Genomic DNA, 21,680 nt, shown 5'->3' with positions numbered 1-21,680 from the left:
AAGAAGAATTTTTCGACTATTGTCGTGGATGTGGCTGCTACACCAGGCATGTTGTGGTGGCGGCTGAGAGAGATTTTCAGGAGATCACAAGTGACGTCATAGTCAGCACTGTCCCAAGTAGCAGGTCAACCAGAACACAGTCTTTTTTTTCATTTGTTCCTGAGATGTGGGTGTCGCTGGCCAGGCCAGCATTTATTTCCCATCCCTAACTGCCCTTGAGAAGGTGGTGGTGAGCTGCCTTCTTGAACTGCTGCAGTCACCCACACACTGCTGTTAGGGAGGGAGTTCCAGGACTTTGACCCAACAACGATGAAGGAACAGTGATATAATTTCAAGTCAGGAATGGTGTGTAGCTTTGAGGGGAACTTGCAGTTGGTGGTGTTCCCATGTGTCTGCTGCCCTTGTCCTTCTAGGTGGTAGAGGTTGCAAGTATGCTGCCAAAGGAGCCTTGGCAAGTTGCTGCAGTGCATCTTTCTTTTTTAGAACATTACAGCGCAGTACAGGCCCTTCGGCCCTCGATGTTGCGCCGTCCTGTGAAACCATCTGACCTACACTCTTGTAAATGGTACAAACTTTTTCCGTTGTGTGCAGTTGTGGAGGGAGTGAATATTTAAGGTAGTGGATGGGATGCTGATTAAGTGGGCAGCCTTGCGCTGGATGGCAACGAGCGTCTTGAGTGCTGTTATCCCATCATGGCAGAGTAACAATAACGATTTGCATTTATATAGCACCTTTAACGTTGTAAAACATCCTAAGGTGTTTCACAGGAGCGTAATCAAACAAAATTTGACACCTCGCAACGTAAGAACAGGACAGGCTTGGTCAAAGAGGTAGGTTTTAAGGAGCATCTTAAAGGAGGACAGTTTGTATGAGGAAACCCAGAGAGATTGTGTTGTATGGATGTGTGTCACCTAGTCTGTGAAACCAGCAGTCAATGATCTATAAAGTAATACATGTGACAGCGAAGATTACCACTGCTCTTCCAATAGGTGACATCCACACAGTCAGCAATGTATCGTTCCATTGCAATAACTCGAGCTTTGTTTCAGTGTACAACCTGTTTCCACGGATGGAGAGTCTACAATGAACAGTAGTGGTTTCAGGAGAAGGGGTCAGACATTTAGGGCAGAGACAAAGAGAAATTCCTTCACTCAGAGGGTTTTGAATTTTTGGAATTCTCTACCCCAGAGAGCTGTGGATGCTCAGTCAATGAGTATATTCAAGAGTGATATCAACAGATTTTTGAACACTAAAGGAATTACATAGAAATTGACAGATTTCTAAATATAAATGACATAGGGGGATATGGGGATAATGTGGGAAAAAGGCATTGAAGTGGATAATCGACCATGATCATATTGAATGGCAGAGCAGGCTCGATGGGTTGAATGGCCTACTCCTGCTCCTATGTTCCTATGAATACCTTCAGGTCTGAGGAATTTAAGATTGCCAACCCTTCTGGAGTCTCCAGGAATTGATGATTGATCTTCAGAAAACTGCTTCAAGCAAAATTGGAGAGAAAAATCATATGAACATTCAGTCTCTTTGAACACTTCTGTTTATTAGTTATAACAATATTGGTGATGGGGAAAATGGCTGTTTGACTGAAAGTCAAGAATCATCCAGTTGGTGGCAGGAAATCATGTGACAAAACTTCCAAGAATATATCCAATCAGAGCTGACAACCTCAAATGGTATTATGTAGCCATTTCACCATTTGATCTTTAAACATAAGAGCCGTAGGGTGGCTGCACAGTGGTTCAGTCCATGTAAATTACCTCCTGTGGTGTATTCCCTCTCCTGTCATGGTGGCTATAATGTAATTTACTTAAATTGGAATGTTTTACTTTGTTCAGGGCATTTTATAAATGCAGGTTGTTGTTAATAAATCTGCTATTGCTTCAGGCATTCTTGTCAGGCCCTTTCAGGAGAGGAGGGGAGAAAACAGGAACGACAGGAAACATTGAAACTTGGGATTGTACTCGGTGATTTCACAAGTCAATAGGTTGTGGTTTCAAAGTCCCCATTCCAGTGAGATGAACACAGATTCTTGGCTGATACTCCCAATACACGACTGAGGAGTGCTGCGCTGTCCGCGGCGCTGCTTTTCAGATGAGACGTTAAACTGAGGCCCTGTCTGCCCTCACAGAGGGATCCCGTGGCACTATTTGTAAGACGAGCAGGTGAGTTCTGCCCGGTCTTCCGGCCAATATCAGTCCCTCAACCAACATCACTGAAAAAACAGCTTATCTGGTCATTTATCTCATTGCTGTTTCCAACAAAACAGCAGTCATTATACTTCTAAGCAATTCATTGGCTGTAAAACACTTTGGGATGTCCTGCGGTCATGAAAGGCACTGTATGGATGAAAGTTATAAGATACAAAACCATTAATAATATGATGTTACTTTGTATCCAGGGATCACGATGGACTTTGCAAGCCACCAGAATGAATGCCAACTTTGTAAGTAAACGCTAACCAGTATCTCTTCCAGCGCTGTCATCCTAAATAGAATATATCTTACTCATTAGATGCTGCCATTAACATTTTGAACACTCATATTTCAGGGTGGATTTATCATACAACCAGACCAGATGCAGGTAACATGGAATATATTTTAAACTCTTGACAATTAAAGTTAGTTTGGAAATAGGAAATGAGATGTTTCTGTTGCTGATTGGTGGTGTGATTGAGCTATCAATGCAATAAATATTCAATAAGTACTTTTAAAAAATTATGCAAGTTTTCCTCTCCCATTTCCTACCAGACTGAATTCTCCAGCTTAATCTGAGAATTAATCAAGGTGATTGCTGTATTTCAGTAGCTCACCCTATTGACTGTTCACCACCTGTGAATGCAGACATTGTGTGTTGAAAGATGTTCAGTGGGTAGCACCCTTGCCTCTGAGGCCAGAAGGTTGTGAGTTCAAGTCCTACTGTAGAGCACGTATTAGGCTGACTTTCTAAACTCAGTACTGAGGGAATACTGCACTGTCAGAGGTGCTGTCTTCTGGATGAAACTAAGGTCCCGTCTGCCCTCTCAGCTGGACCTAGAAGATCTATTTGGTACAAGAGCAGGGGAGTTATCCCTAGCGTCCTGGTCAATACTTATCCCCCATCCCACACCTAAAAAAAGATGAACTACTGATCACTTTCATTGCTGTTTGTGGGATCCTTCTGTGCACAAATTGGCTGCCAGGTTAGACCATATCAGATTAGAACCCGAACCTATTCTCCTTCCAATGTGCACCCGTGCACTTCCAGCAATGTTCAGGAGCAGTGACCCCAGCTGATTTCTTCGCTCCCTAACCAAGGGACACTGAAGCAATTGCAACCTGTAAACTGTGGATAGATCTTTAAGAGAGCCAGCACTGATGCGATAGGCTGAATGGCCTCCATCAGCCTAGTAAGATTGTGTGATTGCACGATATTGTCACACCAGCTCAGATCAACTTAGTACAGACCTGGGCTGTAGGGAATTGGTCCTCTAGCGCCCGATTTTCAGGTACTACGTAGCGTCCTAAGACCTCAGGACGTGCATGGGAACTTTCAACAGGAAGTGCCATTTTGGGCAAACAAGAAGTTTCCTTTACCCATGCCTGAAGTAGGCATTAGGCCCTTTGCATATGCAAATAATGAGCCTAATGCCAGCTTGCGGTCCTCACTCCAACAATAATAACTTTCAAAAGGGAACTGGATAAATATTTAAAATGGAGAAATTTGCAGGGCTACAGGGAAGAGCAGAGGGGAATGGGATTAATTGGATAGCTCTTTCAAAGAGCTAGGAGAGGCACGATGGGCTGAATGGCCTCCTTCTGTGCTCTATCATTCTATGATTCCGTGATTGGTGTTCCCATATTTCTAGGTCCAAATTAGTCCCACATTCGCTGATCTTTGCTGTTTCGATGAGCACCAAGGCTGCATGTCATAGGAACATAGGAACAGAAGGAGCCCATTCAGCCCCTCAAGCCTTTTCTGCCATCCATTATCATGGCTGATCTGTGACCTAACTCCATTTACCTGCCTTTGCCTCATATCCCTTAATATCTTTGGTTAACAAAAATCTAGCAATCTCATATCTAAAATAAACAATTGATTCAGCATCAATTGCCATTTGCAGAAGAGAGTTCAAACTTCTACCACCCTTTGTGAGTAGATGTGTTTCTTAACTTCCCTCTTGAAAGACCTAGCTCCATTTTTTAGGTTATGTCACCTAGTCCTAGACTCCCCAACCAGCAGTCACTCCTTCCATCTATAAGATGCACTGCAGCAACGCACCAAGGCCGCTTAGACAGCACCTTCTGAACCCGCAACCTCTACCACCTAGAAGGACAAGGGCAACAAATGCATGGGAACACCACCATCTGCAAGTTCCCCTCAAAGCCACACACCATCCTGACTTGGAACTATATCGCTGTTCCTTCATTGTTGCTGGGTCAAAATCCTGGAACTCCCTTCCTAACAGCACTGTGGGTATACCTACACCCCAAGGACTCCAGCGGTTCAAGAAGGCAGCTCACCACCACCTTCTCTAGGGCAATTAGGGATGGGCAATAAATGCTGGCCTAGCCTGCGACGCCCACATCCCAGGAGCGAATAATAAAAAAGTAATAGTTTCTCTCTATCTACCCTGTCTGCTCCCTTTCATCGATCAAATCACCGCTTAATCTAATATTCACAGTGCAGCCTCTGCCTTGGCCTTTCTGTGATACTCAAAGGCATAAAATTATAGACTGTCACAGCACAGAAAGAGGCCATTCGGCCAATTGTGCCTTTCATGGCTCTTTGAAATAGCTATCCACTTAGTCCCAACCCCCCCCTTCACTTTCCCCTTTGCATTGTAGTTTGTTCCCCTTCAAGTATTTATTCAACTCCCTTTTGAAAGTTACTATTGAATCTGCTTCCACCACCCTTTCAGGCAGCACATTCCATATTACAACAACTCACTGCATTAAAAAAAATTCTCCTCATCCACCCTCTTTTGGTAATTATCTTAAATCTGTGTCCTCTGGTGACCGACCCTTAAAGCGTGGCTGCCCGACCCGAACCGGACCAGACCCGATGACATGTATTGGGTTCGGGTCAGGTCTCTCTTCCGGTTCCAGCATTCGGGTTCGGGTCGGGTCAGGCTGGACGTGGACAGTGATGCCTTGTAATCTTCAAATGAGCATTCAGGACGTCAAGGCGGGAAACATGCAGTCCGAACTCCGCACTCTGACAGTAAAGCCTGGCTACCCGACCAAACCCGACTGCATGTGTCGGGCTCAAGTCGGGTTGGGGATTTTAAAAAATTAAAGGACTCGGGCCCGGGTCAGGTTCAGGTTTGCTGTTTGTCGGTTCAGGTTTTAATTTTATACCCGAGCCAGGCTTTACCGACCCTCCTGCCAATGGAAGCAGTTTCTCCTGATCTTTTCTATCAAAACCACTCATAATATTGAACACCTGTGAGACCTGTGAGCCTTACTTCGGTTGTGGGTAAAATGTTGGAAAAGTTTATAAGAGACAGGATTTATAATCATCTTGAAAAGAATAAGTACATTAGAGATAGTCAGCACGGTTTTGTGACGGGTAGGTCGTGCCTCACAAACCTTATTGAGTTTTTCGAGAAGGTGACCAAACAGGTGGATGAGGGTAAAGCAGTGGATGTGGTGTATATGGATTTCAGTAAGGCGTTTGATAAGGTTCCCCACGGTAGGCTATTGCAGAAAATACGCAAGTATGGGGTTGAAGGTGATTTAGAGCTTTGGATCAGAAATTGGCTAGCTGAAAGAAGACAGAGGGTGGTGGTTGATGGCAAATGTTCATCCTGGAGTTTAGTTACTAGTGGTGTACCGCAAGGATCTGTTTTGGGGCCATTGCTGTTTGTCATTTTTATAAATGACCTGGAAGAGGGTGTAGAAGGGTGGGTTAGTAAATTTGCAGATGACACTAAGGTCGGTGGAGTTGTGGATAGTGCCGAAGGATGTTGTCGGGTACAGAGAGACATAGATAGGCTGCAGAGCTGGGCTGAGAGATGGCAAATGGAGTTTAATGCGGAAAAGTGTGAGGTGATTCACTTTGGAAGGAGTAACAGGAATGCAGAGTACTGGGCTAATGGGAGGATTCTTGGTACTGTAGATGAACAGAGAGATCTTGGTGTCCAGGTGCATAAATCCCTGAAGGTTGCTAACCAGGTTAATAGGGCTGTTAAGAAGGCATATGGTGTGTTAGCTTTTATTAGTAGGGGGGTCGAGTTTCGGAGCCACGATGTCATGCTGCAGCTGTACAAAACTCTGGTGAGACCGCACCTGGAGTATTGCGTGCAGTTCTGGTCACCGCATTATAGGAAGGATGTGGAAGCTATGGAAAGGGTGCAGAGGAGATTTACTAGGATGTTGCCTGGTATGGAGGGAAGGTCTTACGAGGAAAGGCTGAGGGACTTGAGGTTGTTTTCGTTGGAGAGAAGGAGGAGGAGAGGTGACTTAATAGAGACATATAAGATAATCAGAGGGTTAGATAGGGTGGATAGTGAGCGTCTTTTTCCTCGGATGGTGATGGCAAACACGAGGGGACATAGCTTCAAGTTGAGGGGTGATAGATATCGGACAGATGTGAGAGGTAGTTTCTTTACTCAGAGAGTAGAAAGGGCGTGGAACGCCCTGCCTGCAGCAGTAGTAGATTCGCCAACTTTAAGGGCATTTAAGTGGACATTGGATAGACACATGGATGAAAATGGAATAGTGTAGGTCAGATGGTTTCACAGGGCGGCGCAACATCGAGGGCCGAAGGGCCTGTACTGCGCTGTAATGTTCTAAATTCTAAATCTAAATCTAAACCTCTATTAAATCTGCCCTGAACCTCCTCTGCTCTTAACCCCAGCTTCGCCAGTCTCTCCACAATTTTGTTTGTCACAGGGACATGCCAATAAGTGTCAGGTAGACTGAATCGGTAACACTTTCACTTCTGTCAAAAAGCAATCGGTTGAAGTTACAGTCCAGGCGTAAACATTCTGCAATTGGCCCTGTTCTGGGAGCACGTTTCATGAAATTGTGCAATCCAGCCCATTACTTGCCCTCCATTCAAATCAAAGGGAAAAAAAAAAATCACAGGCCATCAATTCCCTCCTTTAACCCTCCACCTCTCCCCCTCCCTAAACCCCCCACTTCTCCCCCTCCCCTCATTAAAACCCACATTCTGGTCTTCCCTCCTCACACAATCCTCACCTCTTAAACTATCTCTGGGCATCCACCAACCTTGGGTAACAATTTACCATTGCCACTGAGTGTTGCAGTAAAGTGTTTCTGAGAGTGTGGTAAGACTCTATATATAAATAATAGTCTCTGTGTTACTTAATCCTACTAATTGCTTTTGCTTGTGGTTTTATTTGTTTTTTTTCACAGACTATTAACGCCCTTTTGATTGTTATTTTTATTCCAATCTTTGATATGGGAATTTACCCTCTCATTGGGAAATGTAAAATCAACTTGACGTAAGTATTAACAAGCCTTTAAGTAGCATTTCTGCTCTCTATTCTCAATAAATTGCCATTACTAAACGAGGAGAGGATAAACATGGAAACGTAGAAAAGTAATGGCACAGGAGGAGGGCATTTGGCCCATTGTGTGTGTGTTGACCAATAAAGACCTATCCAGTCTGCACCCACTTTCTAGTTTTTGATCCATAGCCCTGTAGGTTACAGCATTTCAAGTGCACAACCAAGTGTTTTTAAAATGAGTTGAGGGTTTCTGCCTCTACCTCCCTGTCAGGCAGTGTGTTTCAGACACCCACCACCCTCTGGGTGAGACAATTACTAACTCCCCTCTAATCCTTCTTCCAGTTAAGGAGGACAGTAACATCATGGTAATGTTACTGGACTAGGATCCAGAGCCCCAGACTAATTCTCTGAAGACATGGGTTCAAATTCCACCACAGCAGCTGAAGGAATTTAAATTCAATTAATAAAATGTTAGCCTTATTAATAATGATCATAAAACTACCTGATCATTGTAAAGACCAATCTGATTCACATATGTAGGGGTCGGGTCTATATTCCGAGTCCAGCATTCGGGCTCGGGTCTGTTTCCGGAAAGTCACGGGATCAGGCTTACCCGTGATTCCCCACAACTCCAGCTGCAGGAATAGCCTGCTGCCCGAATGGATGAAGGATATTCGTGTCGGGTCGGGCAGGGAAAAAAGTTAAAGGGCTCGGGTCGGGTTCGGGTTGGCTGTGGTCGGGTAGGGCCCGGGTCAGATTTTAAGTTTATACCCGAGCCTGTCTTTAAAGTTGTGTCAATTGTTGGAGTAAGCCATGTAATTCAGAGAATGAATTAAGCAGAACAATCCATAAATGTACCATCTCCCAAACCCGGCACTAGATGAACAAGGGCAGCAGATGCATGGGAACACAACCACCTCCAACTTCCCCTGAAGTCACACACCAACCTGACTTGGAAATGTATCACCATTCCTTAATGGTTACTGACAAAAACCTGGAACTCCTTCCCGAACAGCACTTTGGGTGCTCCTACCCCACATGGATTACAGTAGTTTAAGAAGGCAACTCACCACCACCTTCTCAAGGGCAGTTGGGGATGGACAATAAACTGTGGCCTTGTCAGTGACTCCCATATCCGAAATATACTGGAACTCCTTCCCCAGAACGCTATGGTTGCTGGGGATCAACTGAAAACTGAGATTGGTAGATTTTTGCCAGGCTGGGGTATTAAGGCTGATGGAACCAAGGCGGTTAGATAAAATTAAGATTTCAATCAGCCATGATCTAATTGCATGGCGGAACAGGCTCAAGGGGCTGAATGGACTCCTCCTGGTCCTATGTTCCTAAGAATGTTTTTTTTTTCTAAAACTACATTGTACTGGCCAGGAAGATCCCAGTTTCCATTCCCAGTCGTGCTGAGCAGCAGTTACAGCATTACAATTAGCCTGAGCATCACTGGAGCAGGGAAGGATCAAGTCTTTGCTCCTCATTGCAACCTGGTGACTTTAGCGGAAAGTGATGAATTTAGATAAAGAAGGAAAGACGTGTATTTATATGGCACCTTTCACGACCTCTGGATGCCCCCAAAGCACTATCCAGTCAATAGAGTATTTTTGAAGTGTAATTAACACAACAGGACAACAAAACTTGCATTCATAAAGCGCCTTTAATGTAGTAAAACATCCCAAGGTGCTTCACAGGGTCATTATCGAGCAGAATTTGACACCGAACCGCATAAGGGGATATATAAAGAGCATAGTAGGAAGATGGACTGAATAGCCTTCGCCATCCATCTTGGGACATCAGATGAAGACTGGGTTGGAGTTAGCTACAATACATTTCTCCCACCAGTCAAATAGCCAGCTGACACTAACGTAGCGCATCTCAGTGAGTTCAAGAAGCAAATTCCGCAGAAACTCTATGGATGAGTTAAAAAAAAAAACATTTTATTGTTCTCAGTGACCTCTTGTACTAGCAACAGGCACCAAACCCTTCGAGAACGTGTTTTGAACGAGACATGTTGTTAATTTATTTATTTGCTATTGAACATGAAGAGAACACTCAGACATCAAGTGAGACCCGATGGACCATATGGCCTGCTCCTGCTCCTATTTGTTATATTCTTAAGGAATGCAGTTTACCAATGGGTTTACATGAAATTGGATGGGACAGCAGACTTCCTGCTCACTAATTATATCTTGCTTCTCCATAGACCTGCAGTTTGGAAATCCCAATTGTAATCTTTTCCTGTAAATTGCATCATACTACAAGAACGTGGCCCAAACAGCACAAAAGCTGAACAAAAGCCCAGTGAAGCCCCTGCGCATAATTGGGGCTGATATTTATAACAAATAATAGATAATAGAGTAACTTTGACACTGTAACATGATTCATGCCTTCAGGGCCTGGTTTCAAACCCCTCAACTAGATTCCAGCCTGTAACTCACTCCCTGATATTCATTATTCTATATATAAACCACCTGGACTGCCGATATCCTACATAGAAACATACATAGAAAATAGGAGCAGGAGTAGGCCATTCGGCCCTTCGAGCCTGCTCCACCATTCATTATGATCATGGCTGATCATCCAACTCAGTCGCCTGTTCCTGCTTTTGCCCCATACCCTTTGATCCCTTTAGACCCAAGAGCTATATCTAACTCCTTCTTGAAAACATACAATGTTTTGGCCTCAACTGCTTTCTGTGGTAGCGCATTATGCTCATACCAAGTCTCATACCCCCATCAGCCCTGTCCTCACTGAACTACACTGGCTCCAGGTACACCAGTGCCTCAAATTTATAATTCTCATCCTTCAATTCCCTCTGAGGCCTCGCCACTCCCTATCTCTACAACCACTTCCAGCCCTAACAACTCTCTGAGATATCTGAGTTCCTCCGACTCCGGCTTCTTGCATATCCCCAGCTTCCTTCACCCTACCCTTGGCAGCCGTGATTCCAATGGTCTGATCTCTAAGCTCTGGAATTGCCTCCTTAAATCTCTCCAGTCCTGTCTTCTCCTTTAAGGCACTCTTTCAAGCCTGCCTCTTTGACCAAGCTTTTGATCACCTGTCCTACTGTCTCCTTCTTTGGCTCAGTGTCAATTTTTTGTCAAATTACATGCCCGTGAATTGTCTCGTGACACTTTAGCGCATTAAAGGCGCTATACAAATGCAAGTTATTGCTGCGTATGTAGAGATGATGGGAACACCTCATTAAAAAAGGCAGCACAAAAAGATTAGTTAGCAGCATAAAAATAATGCATTATTTAATATGATAGCTTAAGGTATAATCTGCACCCGTGCTGGACTCATAAAAAAATCACCCATGATATATGAGGATCTTCTGTATGTCGTCTGCTAGCCTCAGCCTTCTTCCCAGTGTAAACAGGCTGAGATTTTGGGAGAGCCTTGATGTCTCTTTTTTAAGGAAATCTCTTTGGTCAATTTGAAGGTTTTTTTTATCCCTCAATCGACATCACTAAAAAATATGAGAGGATGTGGTCATTATAACCTTGCTGTTTGTGGGATCTTGCTGTGCACAAATTGAATGCCAGGTTTCCTACATTACAACAGTGACTGCACTTCAAAGAAGTGCTTCATTGACGCTTTGGGAGATCCTGAAATCATGAAAGGAGCAAAATAAATTCAAGTTCTTTTCTTTCTAAATTCTAGATTTAGTCTTCGGTAATGAAGCTGGGCAAGTGGAGGAAGTAACAGTGGGTGACTATTTTGGAGATAGTGACCATAATACAATAAGTTTTAGCATAATCATGGAAAAGGACAAAGATAAAACAGGAGTAAGAGTTCTAAATTGGGGGAAGGCGAATTTTAAGAAGCTGAAAGTGGACTGGATACAGCTTGAAGGAAAAGCAGTGGCAAACCAGTGGGAGGCATTCAAAAGCGAGATACTACAGGCACAGTGTAGGCATGTCCCCACAAAGATAAAGGGTGGTACTGCCAAATCTAGAACTTCCTGGTTATCTAGAAGTATACAGGTAAGTTAAAGCAGAAAAAGAAAGCTTATGATGATCACAAAAAACTTAATACTTTAGAAAGTCTAGAGGAGTGTAGAAAGTGAAGTAAAAAAAAGAAATTAGAAAAGTAAAGAGACGACATGAAAAAATTATTGGCAGGTAAAATCAAGGAAAACCCAAAGATGTTTTATCAGTGTATTAAGAGCAAGAGGATACCTAAGGAAAGGGTAGGGCTCATAAACAATGTACAAGGGAACTTATGCGTGGATGCAGAAGATGTGGGCAGGGTTCTTAATGAGTTTTTTGTCTCTGCCTTCACTAAGAAGAGGGTTGATGTAGATATTGGAGTTAAAGAGGAGTGTGAAATATTAGATACGATAAGCATAATGAGAGCGGAAGTACTAGAATGTCTGACATCCATGAAAGTGGATAAATTACCAGGGCTGGATGAATTGCATCCCAGGTTGTTAAAGGAAGCCAGGGAGGAAATAGCAGATGTGCTGAGGATCATCTTCAAATCCTCACTAGATACAGGAGAGGTACCTGACAATTGGAGGTCTGCGAACGTTGTACCATTGTTTAAAAAGGGTGCAAGGGATAGGCCAAATAATTATCGGCCAGTCAGTCTGACCTCAGTGGTGGGTAAATTATTAGAATCTATTCTGAGGGACAGGATAAACTGCCACTTAGAAAGGCATGGATTAATCAGGGATAGTCAGCATGGATTTGTTAAGGGAAGGTCATGTCTTACTAACTTAATTGTTTTTTTGAGGAAGTAACAAGGAGGATTGATGAGGGTGGTGCAGTGGATGTGGTCTACATGGAATTTAGTAAGGCATTTGACAAGGTCCCGCATGGCAGACTGGTCAGTAAAATGAAAGCCCATGGGATACAGGGGAATGTGGCAGGTTGGATCCAACATTGGCTCAGGGCCAGGAAACAAAGGGTAGTAGTCGACAGATGTTATTGTGAATGGAAAGCTGTTTCCAGTGGCATTCCACAGGGCTCAGTGTTGGGTTCCTTGCTGTTTGTGGTATATATTAATGATTTGGACTTAAATGTGGGAGGCATGATTGGGAAATTTGCTGAAAAATTGGCCGTGTAGTTAACAGTGAAGAGGATAGTCATAGACTCCAGAAAGATATCAATGGTTTGGTTGAGTGGATGGAAAAGCTGCAAGTGGACGTCAATCCAGATAAGTGTGAGGTAATGCATTTGGGAAGGGCAAATAAAGCGAGGAAATACACAATAAATGGGAGGATATTGAGAGGGGTAGAAGAAGTGAGAGATCTTGGAGCGCAGGTCCACACGTCCCTGAAGGTGGAAGGAAAGGTAGATAGAGTGGTGAAGAAGGCATATGGAATGTTTTCCTTTATTGGATGAGGCATAGAATTCAAAAGCAGGGATGTAATTCTGGAACTGTATAAAACGCTGGTTAGGCCACAGCAGGAGTATTGCGTGCAGTTCTGGTCACCACATTACAGAAATGACATAATTGCTCTGGAGAGAGTACAGAGGAGATTTACAAGAATGTTGCCAGGGCTCCCAAGTTGCAGCTATGGGGAAAGATTGGATAGGCTAGGGTTGTTTTCCTTAGAACAGAGGAGGCTGAGGGGTGAGTAAATTGAGGTGTACAAAATTATGAGGGGCCTAGATAGAGTAGACAGGAAGGACCTGTTTCAAAGAACAGTACAGCACAAGAACAGGCCATTCGGCCTTCCAAGCCTGCGTCGATCTTGATGCCTGCCTAAACTCCCGTAGCGGAGAGGTCAATTACCAGGGGGCACAGATTTAAGGTGATTGGTAGAAGGATTAGAGGGGACATGAGGAAAAACTTTTTCACCCAGAGGGTGGTGGGTGTCTGAAATTCACTGCCAGGAATGGTGGTGGAGGCAGAAACCCTCAATTCTTTTAAAATATACCTGGACATGCACCTGAAGTGCTGTAACCTGCAAGGCTATGGACCAGCTGCTGGAAAGTGGGATTGGATTGGTCGGCTAGTTTTTTCAGCAGCATGGACACAACGAGCTGAATGGCCTCCTTCTGTGCCGTAATTTTTCTGTGGTTCTATGGTTCTTTCTCTATTGTCCGTGCTCAGGGGTTCGAAGTGTGAGTCGAACTCATGATTTAAGAGGCCTCAAGACTTCCCCTGCCACCTTTCTGCACCCAACCCATGACAAATCACTCGCTCCTTAACCAAAAGAACCTGCTGGGCTTTACAATGCCGCAATCCCTTTAAGCTGCAAACCTTCTTTCCTTTCTTTACTCCTCCATAGGCCCCTCAGACGGATGACGGTCGGGATGGTCCTGGCAGCACTGGCGTTCGTGGCAGCAGCTATTGTGGAGATCGAAGTCCAGGTACAAGCAATGGGTAAAATGCTACCCACTCTGTGTGATCAGAGAAGTTTACCGGAAACATTCGATTGGGATTGTTTTGTAAGCCGCACCCAGACAGCGCCAAATTCCCAAGATCAGACGAGGGAGAAGGGTTGGTAACCAGAGGAAATAGGTTTCAGATAATTGGCAAAATAAGCCAAGGCAGAAAGATGAGACATTTTCTTACGCAGTGAGTTGCTGTGATCTGGAATGCACTGCCTGAAAGGGCGGTGGAAGCAGATTCAATAGTAACTTTCAAAAAGGAATTGGATAAATACTTGAAAAAAAAATTGCAGGGCTATGGGAAAAGAGCATGAGCAGTGGGACTAATTGGATAGTTCTTTCAAAGAGCAAGCACAGACACAGTGGGCCAAATGACCTCCTTCTGTGCTGTATGATTCTAAAGTCTGATGTTTAATTTGCCAATGATGAAAATTAATTCTCTGTCAACAGTCTGAGACTAAACCAGTCTGCTCGCAATCTTGGGTGTCATATTTGGCCCCGAAGTGAGCTCTGACCACATACCTGCGCCTATTTCCACCTCCTTAACGTCGCCTGACTTCACCTCTGTCTCAGCTCATATGGGAAGCAAGGGATGAAATTGCAGAGCCGCTGGCAATGATCTTTTCATCTTCTCTGCTGACGGGGGTGGTACCAGGTGATTGGAGGGTGGCAAATGTTGTGCCCCTGTTCAAGAAAGGGAATAGGAACAACCCTGGGAATTACAGGCCAGTTAGTCTTACTTCGGTGGTAGGCAAGTTGATGGAAAAGGTGCTGAGGGATAGGATTTCTGAGCATCTGGAAAGACACTGCTTGATTCGGGACAGTCAGCACGGTTTTGTGAGGGGTAGGTCTTGCCTCACAAGCCTGATTGAATTCTTTGAGCAGGTGACCAAGCAAGTGGATGAGGGTAAACCAGTGGATGTGGTGTACATGGATTTTAGTAAGGCATTTGATAAGGTCCCCCATGGTAGACTTATGGAGAAAGTCAGGAGGCATGGGATAGTGGGGAATGTGGCCAGTTGGATTAAGAATTGGCTAACTGATAGAAGGCAGAGAGTGGTCTTAGATGGTAAATACTCAGCCTGGAGCCCAGTTACCAGTGGCGTGCCGCAGGGATCAGTTCTGGGTCCTCTCCTGTTTGTGATTTTTATTAACGACTTGGATGAGGAAGTCGAAGGGTGGGTCAGTAAATTTGCAGATGATACAAAGGTTGGTGGAGTTGTGGATACCGAGGAGGGCTATTGTCGTCTGCAAAGGGACTTGGATAGGTTGCAGTGCTGGGCTGAAAAGTGGCAGATGGAGTTTAACCCTGAAAAGTGTGAGGTCGTCCATTTTGGAAGGACAAACATGAATGCAAAATACTGGGTTAACGGTAGGGTTCTTGGGCATGTGGAGGAGCAGAGAGACCTTGGGGTCTATGTGCATAGATCATTGAAAGTTGCAACTCAAGTGGATAGGGCTGTGAAGAAGGCATATGGGGTGTTAGCGTTCATTAGCAGAGGGATTGAATTTAAGAGCCGTGAGGTGATGATGCAGCTGTACAGGACCTTGGTAAGGCCTCATTTGGAGTACTGTGTGCAGTTCTGGTCGCCTCATTTTAGGAAGGATGTGGAAGCCTTGGAGAGGGTGCAGAGGAGATTTACCAGGATGTTGCCTGGAATGGAGAATAAGTCTTACGAGGAAAGGCTGAACATTCTAGGCCTCTTCTCATTAGAAAGGAGAAGGATGAGGGGTGACATGATAGAGGTTTATAAGATGATCAGGGGAATAGATAGGGTAGACAGTCAGAAACTTTTTCCCCGGGTGGAGCAAAGCGTTACAAGGGGTCATAAATTTAAGGTGAAGGGTGGGAGATATAAGGGGGATGTCAGGGGAAGGTTCTTTACCCAGAGAGTGGTCGAGGCATGGAATGCCTTGCCCGGGGAAGTTGTTGAGTCAGAAACTTTAGGGACTTTCAAAAGGCTTTTGGATAGGTATATGGATAAAGGAGAATGATGGGGTATAGATTAAATTGTCCTTGACAGAGGACAAAGGATCGGCACAACATTGTGGGCCGAAGGGCCTGTTCTGTGCTGTATGTTCTATGTTCTATGTTCTATCTGCTGCTGAAAGCCTCATTCATGCCTTTGTTACCTCTAGAGTTGATTATTCCAACGCACTCCTGGCTGCTCTCCCACGTTCTACCCTCTGTAAACTTGAGTTCATCCAAAACTCTGCTGCCCATCTCTTAACTCACATCAAGTCCCATGCCACTATCACCCATGTGCTCACTTAACTACATTGGCACCCGTGAAGTAATATCTTGATTTTAAAATTCTCATCCTTCGTTTCAAATCCCTCCATGGCTTTGTCTCTCCCTATCTCCGTAATTTCCTCCAGCCCCACAACCCTCTGAGATATCTGCACTGCTCTAATTCTGGCCTCTGTGCATCCCTGATTTTAATTGCTTCACCATTGGTGGCTGTGCCTTCAGTTGCCTAGGCCCCAAGCTCTGGAATACTCTCCCTACACCTCTCCACCTCCTTTAAGATGCTCTTTAAAACCTACCTCTTTGACCAAGCTTTTGGTCATAGAGAGATACAGCACTGAAACAAGCCCTTCGGCCCACTGAGTCTGTGCCAACCATCAACCACTCATTTATACTAATCCTACATTAATCCCATTTCCCTCTCACATCCCCACCTTTCCCCAATTCTCCTACCACCTACCTACACTAGGGGAAATTTACAATGGCCAATTTACCTATCAGCCCACAAGTCTTTGGCATGTGGGAGGAAACCCACACGGTCACAGGGAGAACTTGCAAACTCCGCACAGGCAGTACCCAGAACCAAACCTGGGTTGCTGGAGCTGTTAGGCTGCAGTGCTAACCGCTGCACCACCCTTATCTGATCTAATATCTCCTTCTGTGGTTCGGTGTCACACTTTGTTTTATAATGTTCCTGTGAAGCACCTTGGGATGTTTTATTACGTTAAACGTGCAATATAAATATAAGTTGTTCTTGTTCTTTATTGTCTATCTATGCATCTACGCAATTGTCACACTTCAGGTGCCACATTTCAAAGTAACATATTAAAAAAAATTGCAGGAATAAAGTTAATTATTTTGAACTGAGATTTTTTTTTCCCTCTGATGTGGAGCTGGCAATTTATGTCCGATCTGCAGGTGTCCCTCATCAAACAACCATTGATCTCTGCTTGACTTCAAGCTCACTGAAATTAGAACTTGTGTGCCATAAAAGCACAAACCGAATTAAACACAGCTCCATCTCAGAGGCAGAATAATACTTTATGTGGCATAACCATCTTTGCTATAAAACAGTACATCATTCACTAGTAGTGAGCAACACCATGGGCAGAATTTTTCCCTTGTCTTCTGGACCCTGATGTTGGGACCAAATGGCATTCCCGAGCCCACACTTGCTGGCAGCAGGACTGGGCTTGGTGTTATTCCCGGAGCCGGCCTCCTGATTGGCCACCTCCGTGCTCACCATCCTATTAGGGACGGCAGGCAGTTTCCTGATGCGGCTGGCCCAATCAAATGGCCAGCAGCTCTGAAGCCTGGTCGCCCCACCCAGAGAGGTGGGCGATGCTGAGGCAGGTCGGAGACCACAAGGGCACCTCAACACGGAGGCACCCTGGAGGGTTAAAATTAAATCAGAGGAGGGAAGGTGGCAGGCCCTTCAGATCGGAGGGGAAACCCCTCCAGATGCATCATTGGGGCTGCGGGCGCTGCCTTTCATGATCGTGGCCCCCTCTTTTTGGGGGATGAAGTCTCCGGCTCCTTTGGCTCCCTGGACTGCTGCAGGGAGACTGCCTTCATTCAGCTGGTGGCCTCCAAACGGTACGGGGGAGAGGGGCTGCTCCGCCACTGGCAAAATGCCGCGAGCCCTTGAAATCACCCCTAATTGGGGCCTTAATTATGTAAATTGACTCCCCCCTCCATGGTGCAGGCAACCAATCCGTTTCCCAGGCCACCCCGGGAAATTTTCCAGGCGGCGGGAATAGCATTGGGGATCTGTCCCGACGCGGCTGCCCGCTCTTTTCCCGGCCGCCCCACCTCCAACCCCGTCGCCAGGCGGCTGGGAAAAGTCAGCCCATGGATCATTCATACCTAATATCAACAAATAATTCCCTGCCTTATACGCCATAAAATTATCAGCAGGAATAAAATAGACATCCTTTTTAATAATTAGACAGTTTGGATATTTAGTTTCAATTCTAGAAACTTCCAGTTTTCCAAACCATAAACAAACTGGATGGCCCTGAGAAATCCACGGAAGTTTTTTGCGTACATGAGAAATAGGAGCAGGAGTAGGCCATTCGGCCCCTCGAGCCTGCTTCACCATTCAATAAGATCATTGCTGATCTTCTACCTCAAATCCACTTTCCTGCCCGAACCCCATATCCCTAGATTCCCTCAATACCCAAAAATCTATTGATTTCAGTCTTTAGTATACTCATTCCCTGAGCATTCGCAGCTCTCTGGGACTAGAGAATTCCAAAGATTCACAACCCCTCTAAGCAAAGAAATTTCTCCTCATCTCAGTCCTAACTGGACGACCCCTTATCCTGAGACGATGACCTCTGCTCCTAGACACTCCAGACTTCCCCTAAAAGTGTTATGAGGGGGGGAGGAGATTGTTATGGTGGCCAAGCAATCATAAAATACCAATGGTATAATTTTGGTTTCATATGCGTATTCCAAAGACAGTCCCCCGAGCAGTTCAAGGCACCAAACAAATATTGAAGTTTTAAAAATTGTCATTAATTATTTGGATGTGGCTGTCACTGGCATGGCCAGCATTTATTACCCATCCCTAGTTGCCCTGAATAATGCCCATTTCAGAGGCCTGCCACATTGGATGGGACAGGAGTCACGTTTAGGCCAGACCAGGTAAGGAAGGCAGGTTTCCTTCTCTAAAGGTGATTGGTGAACCAGTTGGGTTTTTAACAACAATCTGGCAATCTAGATTCTTAAACTGCCATGGTGGGATTTGCGCACACATTCCACAGGAAAGTGATTCCAAGCTTCACTACACCACACCACCGTACCTACATTTTACATTGCGTTAACAAAAATAAACAGATCAGTCAGGCTTGGAAGGACCCCATGTCCAGCAGGGTAGCAGAGCTGGACCTATTTTGCCTATTGAATTCTTTTAACTATCCTTTTACTTTTCAGAGAACTGTGATGCCTGAGCCCACAGCTAAAGAAAGCTACATTCAGTTCATAAACGTGGCAGATAAAAACATAAGCATCAGTCTTCAAGGACAAGATGACGTTTCAGTCATGATGGCCCCCTTTCAGGTAAATGTCAACACAACTTATACCCACGCTCTCCCAACTTTCTGTAAAACTCTAATGGTAGAGGAAAGGGATATCTTGTTTTTAAAAATTTTCCTGTCTTGCGGTTCTGGCTGGTGCTGGGAGTGGCTCAGCTGATAGCATTCTTGCCTCTTGAGACAGAACATCATGGGTTCATGTCCCACTCCAGGTAACTGAGCACAAAATCTAGCACTCCATGGGAGTGCTGCACTGTCACAAGTGCCATCTTCGGATGAGACATTAAACCGAGGCCCCATCTGCCCTCTCAGGTGGAAGTAAAAGATCCCAGATCCCAAGGGATTATTTGGAAGAAGAGCAGGAATGTTCTCCCCCGTGTCCTGGCCAATATTTATCCCTCAACCAGCATCACATTTAAATAATAATCTGGTCAGTATTACATTGCTGTTTGTGGGAGCTTGCTGTGTGTAAATTGGCTGCTGCATTTCCTGCATGACAACAGTGACCTCACAGAATTGTTACAGCATAGAAGGAGGCCATTTGGCCCATCATATCTGCACTGTCTCTTCGAAAGAGCAATTTACCTAGTGTCACTCCCTGCCTTCCCCTCATAGGCCTGCAAATTCTTCATCTTCAGATAATAATCCAATTCCCTCTTGAAGGCCTTGATTGAATCTGCCTCCACTGCACTCTCAAGCAGTGCATTCCAGATCCTAAACACTCGTGGAAAAATTTTTCCTCATGTCGCCATTGCTTCTTTTGCGAAGTACCTTAAATCTGTGCCCTCTTGTTCTCTATCCTTTCGACAATGGGAACAGTTTTTCCATATCTATCCTGTCCAGACCCCTCATGATTTTGAATGCCTCCATCAAATCTCCTCTCAATCTTCTCTTCTCTAAGGAAAATAGTCCCAATTTCTCAATTCTATTGTCATGCAGGGCCCCCACCTGCATGAGGCAGATTAATTTTGCCACATGGACATTAAATTTCAAACTGTCGTTGAAGTGAAGAAAGGACTTGCTTTAAAAAATTGCCAGTTCTTGGCTGGAAAGACATTTGCATATTAACAGATCATGTTTGGAAGGACAAAGCAGCCATTCCCTGACACATTCAACCCACAATGGACCCTTGGCTGGAAAGACATTTGCATATTAACAGATCATGTTTGGAAGGACAAAGCAGCCATTCCCTGACACATTCAACCCACAATGGACCCTTGGCTGGAAAGACATTTGCATATTAACAGGCAGTGCTTGAAAAGGACAAAGGACCATTACCTGACACATTCAATCCACATTGGACCTTTGATCACCTGACATTGAAGGCGGGGGGAGCCCGCATTCCAGGTTGAATGCTAAGATGGCCAAATATACAAACGGACGTGGTCAAGCCAGTTAGTCACATGACTAATCAGCTGGGTAACCTGAGTTTTTTGAATTTGTATAAATAGTTTGGTTAGAAAACAGAATGCTCCTAGACTGAGAAGATCTCTTCTGGCTGGCTCGCCACAGTCTCTCCTGTCTGCCTGCTCCCATCTCTTTCTCACAAGCCTCTGAATCCACTGAAGACACATGAACCCCAAGAGACAAACGCCTCCTACAGCGAACAAGGTTTAAGAGGAATACTAGACCCCAACGAAAAGCAAGATCTACCTACAATCAAGGACTCTACAGTGAGCTCGAAGAACCTAACAAAAACTCTTCAGATATTGCCTCAAATTTTTCCACTTTATTTTTCTTCTGCACTTTTCTGTCTCTATTTGCATGTGTGTATTCCATATGCATGCTAGCGTGGGCATATCATGTATCCGTAGGCGTTAACTGAATTAGAGTTTAAATTTAAGTTTAATAAATTTCAACTTTTCTTCTTTAAACCTAAGAAAGCCTGTTTGTGCTGGTTTCTTTGCATTATACTTGGAAAACAGTGAACAAGGATTCACCAAGGGGGAGCTAAAAACATGATGTGCTTAAAATTAAACCCTGTTACAGTAAGACCAGGTGAAGGCTGAAAGGAACCCTTGACCTCTTTCTCACCTGGTCGTAACACTATCCATGTAATTAAAGTTCCTCATCTCTGGAGCCATTCTCGTGAACCTTTTCTGCACTCTCTCTAATGTCTTCACATCTTTCCTAAAGTGTGGCACTCAGAACTGGACACAATATTCCAGTTGAGGATGAACCAGTGTTCTATACAAGTTTAACAAAACTTCCTTGCTTTTGTTCTCTATTGCCCTATTAATGAAGCCCAGGATGCTCTATGCTTTATTAACTGCTCTCTCAACCTGTCCTGCCACCTTTAATGACTGATGCACATATACACCCAGGTCCCTCTGCTCCTGAACCTCCTTTAGAATTTTATATTGTCTCTCTGCATTCTTCCTACCAAAATGAATTACTTCACACTTCTCAGCATTAAATTTCATCTGCCACATGTCTGCCCATTCCACCAACTTGTCTATATCCTTTTGAAGTTCTGTACTACCCTCCTCACAGTTCACAATGTTTCCAAGTTTCGTATTATTCACAAATTTTGAAATTGTACCATGTCCAGCAAGGTCCAGGTCATT

The 21,680-nt window shown here is 44.6% G+C and overlaps 1 protein-coding gene across 1 annotated transcript in view; it reads left to right on the top strand.

Annotated features, from left to right (window-relative positions):
- Nucleotides 1-21,680, top strand: part of slc15a2 (solute carrier family 15 member 2) — a 134,131-nt gene that overhangs the window by 86,069 nt on the left and 26,382 nt on the right. The window contains exons 12-16 of the mRNA XM_068034852.1: nucleotides 2,420-2,464; nucleotides 2,569-2,601; nucleotides 7,380-7,468; nucleotides 13,725-13,806; nucleotides 19,013-19,138. Coding sequence (XP_067890953.1) covers nucleotides 2,420-2,464; nucleotides 2,569-2,601; nucleotides 7,380-7,468; nucleotides 13,725-13,806; nucleotides 19,013-19,138 — 375 coding nt within the window. The remainder of the gene's footprint in view (nucleotides 1-2,419; nucleotides 2,465-2,568; nucleotides 2,602-7,379; nucleotides 7,469-13,724; nucleotides 13,807-19,012; nucleotides 19,139-21,680) is intronic.

This window comes from Heterodontus francisci, chromosome 7 (assembly GCF_036365525.1).
Source record: "Heterodontus francisci isolate sHetFra1 chromosome 7, sHetFra1.hap1, whole genome shotgun sequence".
NCBI lineage: Eukaryota > Metazoa > Chordata > Chondrichthyes > Heterodontiformes > Heterodontidae > Heterodontus > Heterodontus francisci.
The sequence above is the reverse complement of the archived record's forward strand: the minus strand, read 5'-3'. Positions and strand labels throughout refer to the sequence as shown.